The sequence below is a fragment of the Seriola aureovittata genome, chromosome 22 (genome assembly GCF_021018895.1).
Source record: "Seriola aureovittata isolate HTS-2021-v1 ecotype China chromosome 22, ASM2101889v1, whole genome shotgun sequence".
Taxonomy (NCBI): domain Eukaryota; kingdom Metazoa; phylum Chordata; class Actinopteri; order Carangiformes; family Carangidae; genus Seriola; species Seriola aureovittata.
This window is the reverse complement of record NC_079385.1, coordinates 14723873-14739231: the sequence shown is the minus strand read 5'-3', so window position 1 is coordinate 14739231 and position 15359 is coordinate 14723873. Positions and strand designations below refer to the sequence as shown.

The 15359-nt window shown below is 40.9% G+C and overlaps 2 protein-coding genes across 2 annotated transcripts; one reads left to right on the top strand and one right to left on the bottom strand.

Annotated features, from left to right (window-relative positions):
- Positions 1-418: 418 nt before the first annotated feature.
- LOC130163849 (4-galactosyl-N-acetylglucosaminide 3-alpha-L-fucosyltransferase 9-like) lies at positions 419-1860 on the bottom strand. The gene has a single exon (XM_056368279.1). It carries the CDS (start codon positions 1858-1860, stop codon positions 745-747), a length of 1116 nt encoding a protein of 371 aa, XP_056224254.1. The 3' UTR covers positions 419-744.
- Positions 1861-9300: 7440 nt separating this feature from the next.
- Positions 9301-15205, top strand: depdc4 (DEP domain containing 4). Its single transcript, XM_056367110.1, has 9 exons — positions 9301-9386; positions 10274-10697; positions 10911-11062; positions 11169-11364; positions 11574-11815; positions 12003-12145; positions 12386-12511; positions 12770-12848; positions 13073-15205. The coding sequence occupies exons 1-9, from the start codon at positions 9308-9310 to the stop codon at positions 13270-13272; spliced, it is 1641 nt and encodes a 546-aa protein (XP_056223085.1). The 5' UTR covers positions 9301-9307; the 3' UTR covers positions 13273-15205.
- Positions 15206-15359: the final 154 nt, after the last annotated feature.

The window sequence follows — 15359 nt, the reverse complement described above, 5'->3', positions numbered from 1 at the left end:
ACACGCGAGGAGACAAGTGAGAGAAACACCCAGGACCGATCGAGTCCGATGAAGGAGAGGGAAGACTCCCAACGAAGAACTGTATTTAAAAGACAAAAGCCGACCTTGATGGCAACCACAAAACTGTGAAAAGAGCGCAACAAAGCGTGAGACTACGACATACTAGGGAGCAGCGAGCCGGGCGACCCGGCTGTGAGGCGATCAGGTGAGATGAACAGGTGCCCTGATTAGGGAAAGGGCAGGGCACCCAGGAGCTTCAGAGCGAGAGGGCTCCCACTACACAACCACCCACCTTTATAGACTGCGCCCCCTAGCAGAGATATGCTGATTCTGCAGCACTAATTAACGTGGCAGCAAGATTGCAGGCCCATACTGCTACAGAGGCAAAGGTGTTTGAAACGGTGGGCACAAAGCTGTTCTGCAGAGACAAGGAAGTGGCCTTTGAGGACAGCAGCTGTAGCCTTTACCGTTTTCTGGAATATAAAGTGTTCATGTTCATATCACGTTCTTTGTCTTTATCTTGCTTCACCGAAAAAAAAGAAAAAAAGTATGTTTTATGACAGCTTTACCACAAGCCACAATCAATGTGGAATCAATGTGATCATAATGGAAAATCATTCTCATGTTTGTAGAAACCACAGACAATTCAGGTGAAGCGACTTAAGTCTTTTACTTTGAGCCCATACTTGTCAGTGTCCCAGACTGAAAGGTAATTTGGCAGATGCTGTTTTTGTTAGAGTACTATTAATCCCAGTACCATTTGTTAAGATCATGTAAAGCTTGGTATCTTCTGTTCTTTTGTAAGTAACTACAAGTCCTGCAGGCATTTTCTTGGCCAAACCTAAACCATTGAACTTCATACCTGTTTTTCCAATTGAAGTATTTCATGTATTCAGTAATATTTCGTTCGAGGTAAAGTATCCTCTCTGCCAACTCCTTTGGAGTGGAAAAGTCATCGACATGAATGAAAGAATCCGCTGGGGTGTGGTCCTCATAATCTTGTCTTGGAGGTCCCAAAACTATTGGTACACTTCCTAGCTTCAGAGGACGACATAACTTCTCTGTAATATAGTGTTTGTGAATAGAGTTTTCAAAGGAGAGGTAGAATTTACAACTAGACATTATCTTCGTATAGTCTTGATCACTCACACGTTGGCCAAAAGCCCTCCCGTAAGTGTTTATCTGGACATGTTTTTTCAGTTCATTGTAGAACTGAACTCTTCTCAAGTTCGGATTCCAGTTGCTCACAATCCAACAGACCAACTTGTCCTTTGGTGGCAGTTCAAAACCCTCAATGCCAGATGATAGTGGCAACAATTGCCCATAAGGCACAGGAATATTTGAATCGGGGCGATAATTGCATGTCAAGTTGAATAAGTGATTGATTTGAGGCTTTGGACGAGAGAATGTAGGTGACTCCATATTAAACCACACCCATTTCTGAAACCAGGGACGTTGCTCTTTCGGTAAAGACTCAACCTTTAAGCTCCTGTGGTGGAAGATGACCCCGTTGGCTTTATGGTAGAGAGACTTGTCAACTGTCAAGTGGCATCTGATATTGAATATACTGCAGTTGAGATCAAACTTGTTGCCAAATGGCCACATCCAGATCAACAGAAGAGTGTCGAGCTCAGCGTCCTCTGATGCAGCCTGGACCCTCTGGGTGTCATTATGAAGTGAGTTGATGTGCTGGTCTGCTGAATGGTTCGAGACCTGGGCCTGTGTTTCCTTTGCACACAGATATGTGGGGAAATTGATTTCAGGCTTGTAGTATACAAAGAAAAGGACTAGGACACACACTGCCAGCAGGCAGCTGAAGGCAACCTTGTGCAGGGAGGGCCTGTGGAAGCTTGAGGACATGGTTCACCTTTGGAGAGAAAATAGATCTGGTTATTGTAGACAGAACATTTGATCTGACAATACATTATGTTGTCAGGTGTCCTATGGGCAACCAGTGTAATAGCAAAGCAAAAAAAAAAATGTTATCATGCAAAGTGAATTCATAATGATACCAAAGTTATGAGCCTTATATCTTAATTAAAATAGATATAATGTTATGTGTTAATTTAACTGCTACATATGTGCAGGGTAACCCGTGAGCCAGAGAGAATCTTAACACATCAGGATGGCAAGAGGCAAATGATGTTCCTAAAGCAGGTTATTTCCATATAAACAATAGCTCCTCATTTGTTTGACGATAACACATTAAGAGGAACTGGTGACAAAAGGAAATAGATGAAACCCCTTGGGCTTTATGAAGAGGAGTAAATGACATTATTTTAACCCTAATGTTCAACACGTCCTTTCAACATTTAAAAAGTGAGATGTGCTTTAAAAGTAATAAGTAAAATCATATAATCAATCTCTTCCACCTAAAACCAGAAGTTATAGCAGTACTATGGTAAGTGAGAAATACTGGAGCTAAAATTCCATTCACTTTCATTATTTCGTATTTAACTTTTTGTCAGATTTCTGATGAATCCTCGTCTGATATCAACCATCTCAAGCAAAAAGCACTGGACGTGTAGTTTACTGATGTACTCGACGAGCTTAATGAAATGTTCAACTGATGTCTGGAGAGGGTTGCACATATGGAAAAAGAACAATGGACAAGAGACAGTAAGAATTTCTCACAGGCATGATACAGACAGCTCTGTACTTTTAACTTTGAAAATATCTGATGAAATGATCTAAAATTTTTACCACCATTAGAGTCAATTGAGGCAAAGCAAATATTCTAATGCGAAACAGACCAGCAATCTCACCTTCAAGTAGAAAAACGCAGGTAAAAAAAAATACTGCAGAACTTCTGCTGATGGTACAGATCCTGTGAATGTGGTATTTACAAAGTAGTGTCCCCTTATGTTTTTTTTTGGGCCTCAAATATCTTTCATCATTTCATAAGCTGGTACTTCACTGTAGTGGCAAGAAGTTTAGTCACCGGACTTTATACCGAAGCTTTCAGGGCAGGGACAACATTTGAAACCAGATTCTACTCTCATTTAAAGCAAGAGAGATAACACTGCCCGCTGTAGGGAAACACCTACCTTTACATTTACCTCATACAATGACGAATGCAAATAGGACACCATGTTAGAGAGACACAAGACATGAGATGTTATTTTGCAAATAGAGAATGTTATTAATCAAATTCATCTTTTGTGTAAGCAGGTGGAGACAGAGTTTCTAACCATGAATGTGTAACACAAGCACAAGCAAACAAGAATGACCACTCAGCAGTTGAATGCCTCTCTCAGTTTCAATAAATATGTCCACAACCTCCCTTTCTTGAGTTAAAGCGTTGAAGAGTGGAATAATTTTGCAGAACATTATGTCACAGCAAAGTTTACCTTTAAACAATTGGATAAAAGATATTGCCACTTCATCACTTTATCCTAATAAACATTTGTGTTTAATTTTGTCATTCTTAGTGTGACGGTCACTCCGTAGAGGGCCACAGGAAATGATACAAGTGATGGTCAAGAACAGGCACGGACAAAGAGTTTCCCCCGGCTGGGCACGGCCGCAGGCATGGGGGGGGGGGGGGGGGGGGTGGGGGGGGTCCGATAGGACAGAGCACTCACCTCACTCCGTGCCCAACACATGCACACACACGCCAAAACAATCAAAACGTAAGGGGAAAACCATAAATTGTGAAGGACGTGCAAAATTACCACCACACACAGTTAAAGGGGTGTGAAGCTGGGGTGAGAAACTCTGGACACCGATCCCTCCACCGTCCGGACAGTTGTGACCAGGAGGGTCTTTTATGACCAACACACCTCGCTGTGGTATAACTTTTCCAAAGACTGTGACGTCCAACTCTACATATCATACGTAGGGAATTTCTAGGCCATTGGCAGCGCGCAGCTGCAGCCAGCGGCAGGACCTAGGGGCACTCTGGAAATGTTGGCGGAAAAAGCTTTCAGTGATGGTTGTCACCATCGACCCTGTGTCTAGAAGGAGGTTAACAGGCACATCTCCTAGGCTAGCAGTTACCTTGGGGCAAGGTGCTACGAGGTTAAGGGCAGCGGTCAGAGTAGTTGGTCCCTGTACATCCGAGCCAGTGTTCTCCCCTCCTGATGTTTGGCTCCTCACATCAGGGGGGGGAAAATTTCCCGCATCCTGAGCGGCAGAGGCGGCTGCTATAGGATGTGAGACCTGTAGCTGCTGAACCTGGGGATCAACACGTTTGTTATTGCATTCATTGGCATAATGACCTGGTTTTTGACAACGCCTACATTTAACAGTGTTTGGGCGTGCTGGTCTGGTGGGGGGCTTATTGTGGGGCCTAGAAGCGGCCTGTAGTGCCAGTAAACCCTGTGTCAATTGTTTAAGCTGCTCCTGTTGCTTCTGTAACATATGCTTTAGCTCTGCCATTTCTATGTTACTAAGACTAGTAGCTGCCCTAACCTCAGGGCACTGAATGGCACTAAAAGAGGGCACAGAATAACTCCTAGCCCTAGGCTCATCAGGTCTTCCCTCCGGCTCCCAGCGAATGGCCTCTGCTCTAATAGCCAAGAGAGTATACTCAGGATGTTGCCGCACTATCCCTTTTTAGCTCCCTGCGAAGGTTAGCATCATGGACATGTTCAACGAACTGATCTCTAAGAAGCATAGGGACGCCTTGCACTCCGCTCGGGGCACAGCGTTCAATTTTTTCCATGAGACAGTACAAAGCATGTGAAAACTCTTGAAGTGACTCTCCCTCCTGCCGCCTTCGAGAAAAGAAACACTGCTGGAGAGAAACATGAGACTTAGAACATCCATACAAATCTTTGAGGACAATGAAAATTCTTTCTGGGTCCTCTCTTTCTGCTCTAGGCTGGTACCTAATCTTGTCCTTGGCCTCTCCCTCCAAGTGATCATGTATAAAATAAGCTTGCTCAACAGACCTCATATGCCCAGTTCTCAGAGTTGCCCTCATCTCTTCAACCCAATCCTCCACTGGGATCCCAGAAGTCCCCCTGAAGACTGGACATTTTCTTTCAATCTGGCAAAGACTGATTGGATCGGTAACAGGTGCACAGGTGTATTGGCAGAAGGAGGGAAACAGAGCACCATGCAAACACACAAAGTCAGAGAGTGAGAAACAGGAAAAACCAAGAAGCACGAGGTGGTGGAGCACAAATCAGGGAGAGGCTCAAGGTCCAAATGAGAGCCCTCCCCCAGAATTTTGTTTTTTTTAAAGTGCATTTCCCACAATTCTATGATTTTTTTGAATTGACCATCTGACTATTCCCTTAATTTAAAGGAATAGTCTGCGATTTCTCTGAGATAGTAGCGAATAGGATGTAAATATTGTGATTGGAACGACCAAAAGTCCATATCACACGATGGACTTTTAAGTCCAAGTTAATTTGTATTTTGTTGATTTGTCTCAAAATAAATGTCTACACATTTACACTGAAAAGTTTAATGTGAATGAAATCATAGATTTGTACAAAACAGTGAATAATGGTCAGAAGTTCTGACTATATATATGGCAGATATTCAAGTCAGGCAACAAAACACAAACAAAAGAAGTCTGAGTTATACAAAAAAAGCACAACAAACGAACGATTTACTTTTCTTAGTTTCTTAACTCCACTCAGTGCATTCTCTATTTTTATTTATTATTATTATTATTATTATTATTATTATTATTATTAGCGTTGCATGTATTGTTCTCTGTGTTTAAAAATGGGGTGAGTATGTGTAAAGGTACTGCAACTACAGACAAGGCAGCAGGGGGCAAAGATGGAAGGGTATCATCTAAATAAATGATCCGAAAAAAAACATGGAAGCGTTCATCGTTTAACTCAACTAGTCTCTGACAGATATGTTTCCTGGCCAATGCATCCAATTTCTCTTGATGCACATGGCAAATGGCAATGTTGTTTAGCCGGGTCTGCGTTATTGTTGTTCTTAGCCATGTCTTTAGACATCTCAAGGCGCTGAAACTTCGCTCTGCATCTGCTGAGGAGGCAGGAACAAACATCATCTGCAGGTTTAGAGATGTTACAACCTGAGATGCTTTGGAGTAAAGCTGGCCAAAGTGCTCTTCTGATCTTTTAGCCTGGATGCTTCTCGTCACATGCTCTACAGCAGCCAGCATCCCTGATGCCGTTTGGCTTCTCTGCTGCAGAGAAAAGTTCAGCTCCTCCAAAACAGCCATGACATCTTCTGCAAGAATGATGCCGAGAATGGTATTACCCCTCAAAAAGCTGTCATGAAGGCCACTTGCTTATGCAGACATTTCCATCGTGGTGGATTGAGACATTTCTTCTGTGGCTGTGAGCACAGAGTTGTATTGGGTGAGGACAGAGCGCATAGCCAGCGTTCGCACTGTCCACCTGGTGGGGCAGAGAGGCTTTAGAGATGTGTGCGGAGATGTGTGATGACTTTGCTATAGCAGTGAAGATAGCCTTGAACTTCCCAGACTGATTGAATAAAACGCCCAACTCATGCACTAAATGCATTGCATCTCTTATAATAGGGGAAGATGCACAGGTGGCTTGGGTAATCAGACTTACACAATGCGGCCCACAATGAACATACACAGCAAGAGGCTGTTCTTTCTTGAGATTAGCTTGCACACCTTGCATCCTACCAGACATATTGGCTGCCCCATCATAAGTATGACCCCTTAGTTGTGATACTGGGAGATTTAGGCGAATTAGTACATCTTTAGCTACATTAGCTATGTTTTCTCCAGTAGTGGATGTAACCTGATATAGGCCGCTGAATTCCTCTCTGGGTTGCAAGTTTTTGTCAACGAAGCGCAGACAAAAGGACTCTTGCTCAACTCCTGCTGCGTCCTGTGTCCCATCAATGATAAGGGAATACTGAACTACTGGCAATGATTGGATCTCGTTTGTAAGTTCATGTACAATTGTGTTACTGACGATTTTCAGAACCTTGTTTTGAATTTTGGGGCTGGTGAAATTATTGTGCCGCTGAAGCCAGCTTGTAAGTTCTTCATCACCCTCTGCCTTGTACTTAATCAGCTGGTGGAAGTTGCCCTCTTTGTTGTCATGCCCCCTTAAAGCATTGCCCTGTCTTGCCAAGCACATCACCCCTCCCACAATCTTTAAGAGATTATTTCTGGCTACGTGCTGCTGCTTTTTTAACTGAGAGGAAAGCTGTATACTGAAAGGCTGTTTGCGGTGCAAATGTGCCGTCATCGCTGCTGAATGACAATCACTGTCTTCATGTTGAGAGAACCTTTGGAGTGCTTTTTTCCAGTTGCTAAATCCTGTTTTAATAAAAGCTCCATCAGCCTTACAGGCTAGAGAGGATTTCTGATCTCCAAAATATTTGGCACAGTAAAAACATAGCACGCCCTTCAACAAGGGGCTGTAATGAAGCCATTTGTACTGCCTAAACCAACTGTCCTGACATTTGAGAGTCTTTTTTGTCAGGGACTGAGTCTCAATGAAGCAGGTATTGGGCTGGTGTGGGCAGCTACCAAGCTCCTCCATGCGCTGATCACTGCTCTCCCTGTCTGGTTCTGTCCCTACATCCCTGTTAGTCTCCTGAAAAATACATACCATGTAGTGTTGAAATAACTGCATTTTTAAAAAAAAACTTTTTACTATCTATGTGCTCTACTAAATTACATTATAGTTCCCATCATCCACATCTTCAGAGACTGTCCCTGTCTGGCCTTACAGCATCCCTCTCACTGTCTCTTGTGACTAGATATTATGATTGTACCAGAAGAACAATAACTGACCCTGAAGATCATTTTAATTTGAATATTATGTTTTTCTTACTAGTTTTATTTACTGCTGTCATGTAGGCCTAGGTTAAAACAAATGTCATCAAGCTGTTGAGTCTTGTACTCCAATGTCTCACCTGATCTTCCACATCTTCAGAGACTGTCCCTGTCTGGCCTGTCCTTACAGCATCCCTATCACTGTCTCTCTGTGCTGCCTGCATTGTGACCAGATATTATTATTGTACCAGAAGAACAATAACTGACCCTGAGGATCATTTAATTCGATACATTGAATATTTTGCTTGTATTACCTATATTTCAATGAACAAACTACAGCTTTCTAGATTTGGTCATAACATAATATATATGGAGAATCAAGGACAGGATCCATCACAAATGATTTTTCTCTCCTTTCTGGGAAAAGGAAAGAGGAGAGAGGTGTTGTTTGACAGGAAAGCCAGATGAGATATTACACAGGGACAATAAAGGAAAAAGAAACTGACATTGATTAATAAACCTTGTGGCCCAAACAGCCTACAAGGGGCACGGGCACAGGAAAAAAATATGTGGGTGGTCAATATGTTGAATAAGTTTGGTGTAGAGTTGTATGTGAATTTGTAGTTATGGAAACTAAACTACTAAATAAATAATTTCAATTGAGAATGTCATTATTTTTAGCCTAATTTTTAAAACTGGGTAATTGCTGTGTGTATGAAAATCACATGCAAACATCTCATTTCTGTATGGCACATGGAGACAGTGCAGCATCCTGCAGGAAAGGATGTAAATAAGATGTGAGCAAAACAAGCCCCAACAGTGAACACCTGACCCAATCTGTGACCTGAGCGTACACCAGATCATGGTCCAGGCTTAAAAAAGTACTGGAATAATCATAACATAAACCATGGAATACAGATCTTTCATTATTTCATCCTGGAATATACAAGGTCTGAGGCTGACTGCTTTTGCTGTAGAGCAGAATCCCAGACATTACCAAAGTTGCAAACTCTGACATCATTGTTCAACAAGAATATGTAAAACTGCATGTAAGACTCAGCACTTCACATTGTGTATGATGCTGGTGTCAAGTCCATTAAGTTCATCTACACCACTGCTCCTGAAAGGTGTAATAGACTGTCAAGACCAAGCTGTCAGCCATCTTGAAAATCTACTACACCATTCAGGATCTGCTTATTTCAGATTCATGTGTAAAACAGGGTCAGAATTCATACTTGTAACTACAGCATCACACACCGTGAGTGTGGAAACCGTGAGTGCTGAGTTTAACACACACTCTGCTTTTTATCTTTACACAGATCTATCTTTGTCTTACCTCGCCAGTGATATCATTTGTTCATAGTTTTGAATCACATGCAATCTAATTTTTTAATAATTTTTCACATATGCATGCTGTTAAAATAATTTGCATTTTCATTTTCACATACTTGTATTTGTGTGTAGGACCATATGAAAATGAAATTTCTGTTCATTTATGTAATATACATAGTCCACACTCCAGCCCAGTAGGTGGCGGTAATACACCTAATTGTTAGATGTCAAGAGCCTTACAGAAGAAGAACGTGTTTACGTCACACGGGGGAGCTCATGATGGCGGTTGATTTGACTCCTCGGTTCAGAAGACTGAACAGCCAAACAAGAAGTTTTCGTGAAAATATACAACCTGGTAAGGTGACGCTTAGTCAGTGTGAAGTTAGCTCATGTCCTTTATCTCAGTACAACCAGACAAACACATTTCCGTGCTGTACAAAAGAATTGGCTCTATCTCTAGAGTGTAGCATTGACAGAGGAATGCGTTAGCCCTCGCCGCCCTGTTGTTGCTGTTAATTCTGGGAGAAATGTCTTAATGTTTAAAATGTTTTTGGAGACGCTGACACTCAGGGACTTTGCTTTATGAGTTCGCATATAGATTCTACAAACCTAAAAGTAGCGTTATTCCTGATGCTGAAGTGCTCCCTGAGAGTGTTACACCATTATATATAGTATTATTGAATTATTATAATGTATGGAGTTTATCGAGGTGGAGCTGCTTTGAGCTACTTTATATACTGTTGGGTAGTTTAATATTTTATCTCATATTACAAATGCATAATGTTTTATGAGCTCATCTTATGTTTTGGGTGTAACATCTTAATTTGTAAAGTAACTAGCGCTATAGCTGTCATCAATACAGAAAAAAGTGAAAAGTAGCAAAAAAAATAAAAATGTAAATATTCAAGTAAAGTTAAAGTAACTCAAATTTGTATTTTGTTCAATACTTGAGTATTGACCTAATATTAATGTTAAAGCTTTCATGTGTACACCTTCAATAATGTCATGCAGTAAAATAAACACAACTGAAGTAGAGACCCCTGGACAATTCTTTTTCTCTGTTTTTACACAAGTTGTTAGAGGTCTTATTTTTCACCGTGCACCGTTCTCTGTGATTCATGTTCACCATTGACTTGGGACTGAACATGTTTACTACTAATCTGTATAAATACTTTTTTCAAGGTACACAAATGAGCTGAATGAAGTCCAGAACATTTAAATTCTGACATGATCTCTTATTAGGTTTCTCAGGGCCCTTTGGTGCCACTCAGCTGTGGCACAACATCATCCAGGCCCTGCAAACCCAGGTGGAGGTGCGCCGCTGTAGGAGGCATCTACGTGTTCATGCCGAATGTTTCACAGGCTCAGACGCTGTGGATGCCGTCCTCAGTTACTTGATGCAGAATGTGGTGTTTTGCACAAGTGAAGTATCTCGCCTCAAAGCTGCTCGACTCTGCCAGGCTCTGATGGAGGCAAAGGTGTTTGAAACGGTGGGCACAAAGCTGTTTCGCAGAGACAAGGAAGTGGCCTTTGAGGACAGCAGCTGTAGCCTTTACCGTTTTCTGGAATATAAAGTGTTACCCGGCTCCTCCATGAAGGAGTGCAGAAGTGACACAGAAAACATGCCACCAGATGAGCCAGAGATTAAGAGGAAAAAGAGCTCCAGGTTGGTTGTACATTTCATCACTAATTCTGCTCAGTATGGAGGACTTGTTGCAAAATGCTAAATCTGTCCATTGGTGAATATTCAGATACAAAGCAGAGCAGAGAAATACACAGATATTCAAAATATTGTCCCATTTTTGTTCATGTTTGAGTGAAAATTAGGTTTGATTTTTTGTTGAGTGTTTAATAATCACCAAAATGATTCTCTCTGCAGGCTGAATGAATTGAGAACAATTTCCAATCCTCTTGCTGTTGGACCATCAGACCGGAGGGTTGAGAGGCTGCTGAGGACCATCAACCTGCGACCTTCTGTGTCACCAGCTTTAAACACAGCCTCAACCTCTTCTGCCTTTCTGTCCAAGGCTGGTAAGACTGAGCTAGTCTCTCAGTATCTGCCAGTACGATGGGTTCCCTATACAGTAGAATAACCTGTACAACATTTACAAGATTGATTTGGTTCCTTCTTTGACAGTGGTGGACGAGGTCTGGAAGCAGCAGACACTGCTGCAGTTGCTGCAGATTGTGGAGTTGCCAATGCTGGACTGTATCCTGACATCTCCTTCCAGGGTTCAGCCTCAGGCCTGCAGAGCTCCTCTGGCCACCCAGGACCTGGTTATCTCTAACACATGTCTGGAGAGAGAGCTGCCCAACACCCTTAACTTGCCCCAGTTAGTGCTATGATTAATACTTAAAAGATTTTTTCCCATTGGACATAAACTCATCCTGCTAAAATGCACTTGCAAAAACTATGGAGAAAATAAAATTAGATTATGCTCTGCAGTTCAGATAACAAATGTTTATATATTATGTATGTCTTGTATTTCTACTGTGACAGTGAAGTGACATTTTCTTCTCTTTCATCACCTTTTCATTTCAGGTTGGATGGTTGGCTGTTGGCAGCAGCAGACTGCTTGGAGCTTTTCCCCGACCAGCTGATTGTGGTTGCAGGGGAACAGCTCAGCCAACAAGCCCCTGTAGAGGATGGCAACGCAGAGCAAATGGCAAGCCAGAAGAGGCTGCTCTTTGACACTATTTCCAAGTACTACAGTGGACAGGAAAAAGCTCCACTCCTCTCAGGACGCTACCTAGATATAAATGCTGCGATTCTGAATCTATTGGGTCAGAGTTGAAAAGTTTTATAGTGATTTTATGATTTATATGTGTGTCATCTTGAAAGTTTAGGAGATACATTTGAGAACACATTCTGGTATACTTTACTGGCACAGTTTTGTTCCAGTCATTCATGAAGGTCAGTACTTTTTCTGTGTCGGTGAGAATCTTACCTGTTTGTCTTGTTTCTTCTTAGATGAAGGGAAGGTGCAGGATGCCATCAGAGCATCTCAGTTGTGCTTGCGGCTACTGGAGACAAGTGTGAGAGATGAACTGCGGAGGCTACTGGCCCTCATGGCAACAGCAGCTCACCCAGATGCCTGCCGTCTACAGAAACAAGTAGCTCGCTAGTCATCTTCTCCAAAACACACCATCAGCTCCAGCTTTTTCTCTACACTTTTAGAATAATAAAAAAGAAATAAAAGATATTGAAAATAATTGAAAAAGCATATATGTTGCTTATAATTTCACTGAGTTTGTAGATTAGAGTGTAGTGCTATTTGTAGTATTACAACCACTGTGAATAAGTGGTTAACATGTTGGGATCTATCATTGATTTTCTGGTATGTTTCCTTTCAGATTGATAACAGGGCCTTGGTCTGCCGCACTTTTCAGAAAGCAATTGTCCAGAATCACGAGCTGACTCGATCCCAGAGCGAAACCCTGGTACTGTTCCTAATGGACAATCACACTGAGCTCTTCAAGGTACACTTCTGCTCTTTCAGAATCATTTTGGAATTTCGGTATCACAAACATGCATTCTTAAAGACAGTGGAGAACTTGTACTTATTCTGTAATCTTTGATGGAAAAATGAATTAGTGCTCCACTTTATGTCAAGCTCTTTATGTACTATAGGCTGTAGGCCTACAGGCAGTTAATGATAGGTCGATTTAATTCTTCACAAGTTTGGATTCGACCTTTTTATATTCCTTTCTCCCTCTTACTTCCTGTTATGAATACAGACTCCTACATGTCTTATTGAAGCCGTGAGGAGAACACTGACGACTGTGCAGCAGGGAAAAGACCCTGATTCGATTGCCAGTAAGTCAAATACAAGTACAACTGAATATACACTCTCTGATGGATGTTACATGTTACACTATCATTGTCTAACAACTCAGAAATGATACATCTATACAGAACCACTCAAAATGTAACGTGTTTGTCCACATGGAGGCACTGTTGCTCCACACCAAAAACTAATCACTTCTTCGATCAGTGTGTGTTATGCTCCAGTCAGTCACCCTCTTCACTGTGCTTTGCAGCATTCACCTTCTGCCAGCAGGTGACACCACAGGAGTACGAGGACCAGCGTGAGGCTACCACCCTGGAGAGTCTCAAACAGCTTCTCCATGACATTTCCTCCAGCAAGCGCATGCCTGTCAAGGAGAGGAGGAGGCTGCTCAAAGAGTTTGAAAAACATCACCCTGTGGTTTTCCTCCAGCATTTCTCCAGGACCTTCTGAAACACAGTTAGGGGGTATTGGTTTGACTTCCAAGGTGCACTTCACAAAGCCAGTCTGAGATGGCAAAGCGCTTACACTGACGAATGATACTACTTAAATGCACATTGTAGATCTAATAAAACCCAGTGACCATATAATTCAGGATGATTTAAAAACTGGAACACAGCCACGCCTCTAATCTCACATAATGTCTAGTATGTATAGATGGAGAGACACTGCGGCTATTCCTATAATAAATATAAATGGTGTTGCATGCCTGTCCAAAGTAATTTAAATCTCAAGGGGCTAGAGTAGTTGAGGTTTGATTGTAGTTAAGCTGTTATCTTTTTTATGTCCCATAGCACTGGGTCTGTTATCTGACTGATGAACTGTTTGAGATATAGGTCTATTTGTTGAAGGAAACGGGCTTAACTGTAGCTGTGACTGGTTTTGCACTAGTTTATAAACAATGACTTGTCAGTTCATCTGAGATACCAAGTGTTTAAATAGGGAGTAGTCTGTGAGCTGTGTAAACTCTAGCTGTTAGTAGCAGCTGACATTTGTTGTAGATTTTTTTTTCAGTTCAACACTGGTGACACTGATTTTATGTTCTAGAAATGAATAATGTTTAAAGGATTGTTGCATTGTTCTGAAATTACCATGAAATAAGAGTAAGTTATAAAAATGATAAAAGGGATCACTGGAATAAAATAGTGTTGAGTTTCTTCAGCCATTTAGCTAGCTGTATTCAATGTACAGATAATGTTCTAATTAATTTACTTGTTGCAGGTATTTGGATAGAGCTAATACTTAATTATCCTAATTACCCTTATGAGTTCTAATTTAAGTGAGGTTGATTGGGGCTTTGGAAATGGAATTGTTTTCAGAAGTAATGCTGTGCACTTGATCAGGCATTAATATTTCTACATATAAAATGAAGAAAAACAATATTATAGCTACCATTTTGTTTCTTGTTTTGGGTTTTCAGTTTTACTGTAGCATGCTATAGTATTGTCGAAGAAAAATACTGAGTATACACAACACTAATGCAGCTGAATGAAGTGAAACAGTATGTAATGTGTTTTTGTTTGAGATGAAGCACAAAGTTTGTTTGTTTTTTTTTTGGGTGAAAAGTTTAACTTGAAATTAAATATGAAATGAAAGTAGAAAGGGTACAAAAGTGTGCTAGGCTAACCATAGCTCAGGTTAATATATTTTGATTTTATGGGTATTAAATGCTTTTAGTGGCAGTAACTTGGTCAAATATCTTTTAGCTGTAACTTTTTAGGATTTTACTTGAAAAAGGCATAAAAGATACTAATTTAATCTGTGGTAAAGCACAGTGCTCCAGTTGGATTTTATTCTTTTAACTGACGAAACTGGTCAAACAAAAAGTAATTTGCAGTCAAGTCTCATGTCTGTCAGCATCTTTTGTTTTTTCCAAACACTGAAATCATGTTAGATTGCACTTTATGATGCTGAACCATGCTTTACTTTCTGTTGAAATAACACGCCTAATAAAAGTTTAATTGATCTTAAGCAAAATGTTCGTGTTCATATTCTTTAGTGTGTGCATATCCTCCTAGGGGAGTCCATACACCTTCAGGTGTCCTTGAAGTGGTTATAAGGAGTGCACAAACCTGAGAAACAGTTTGGTCACACATTTCATGCCATGTTAGACCAAATTATGCAACCCACTGATTACGACTATCAGCTAAATAACAAATGCAAATCATTTCATCATACTTTACACATGTACACATAAATCATTTTTGTATGTTACAAAATGGTGCATATTTTTAAGATGGTGACACAAATTTTCCTTATTTTGTACTTTTTGTATTTGTGTGCTGCTGACAGACCTAAACACTACAGTTTCTACATTTGCATGTATTACTAAATACTAAATAAGTAGGGTGCACAAACTTATGCAAATGCCCTAATTACTGTTGTGTCTTTTTATTTGTAACATCCTGAAATAAAAAGTAACAGTGTACTAGCATTTCTAAAGTCGGTTTTCTGCAGGGCCTGTATTGACTGTTTTTCACTTCAAACACCAACATAACATGTAATTTAACCAAGGATCCACAAAAATTTGCATACAACTA

Bases quoted from the DNA above. Each gene is read 5' to 3' on its own strand.
- LOC130163849 (XM_056368279.1), bottom strand. From the start codon at position 1,860: ATGTCCTCAAGCTTCCACAGGCCCTCCCTGCACAAGGTTGCCTTCAGC.
- depdc4 (XM_056367110.1), top strand. From the start codon at position 9,308: ATGATGGCGGTTGATTTGACTCCTCGGTTCAGAAGACTGAACAGCCAA. The intron at 10,698-10,910 runs GTTGGTTGTACA...TTCTCTCTGCAG, and splicing joins AAGAGGAAAAAGAGCTCCAG to GCTGAATGAATTGAGAACAA. The intron at 12,512-12,769 runs GTACACTTCTGC...TTATGAATACAG, and splicing joins ATCACACTGAGCTCTTCAAG to ACTCCTACATGTCTTATTGA.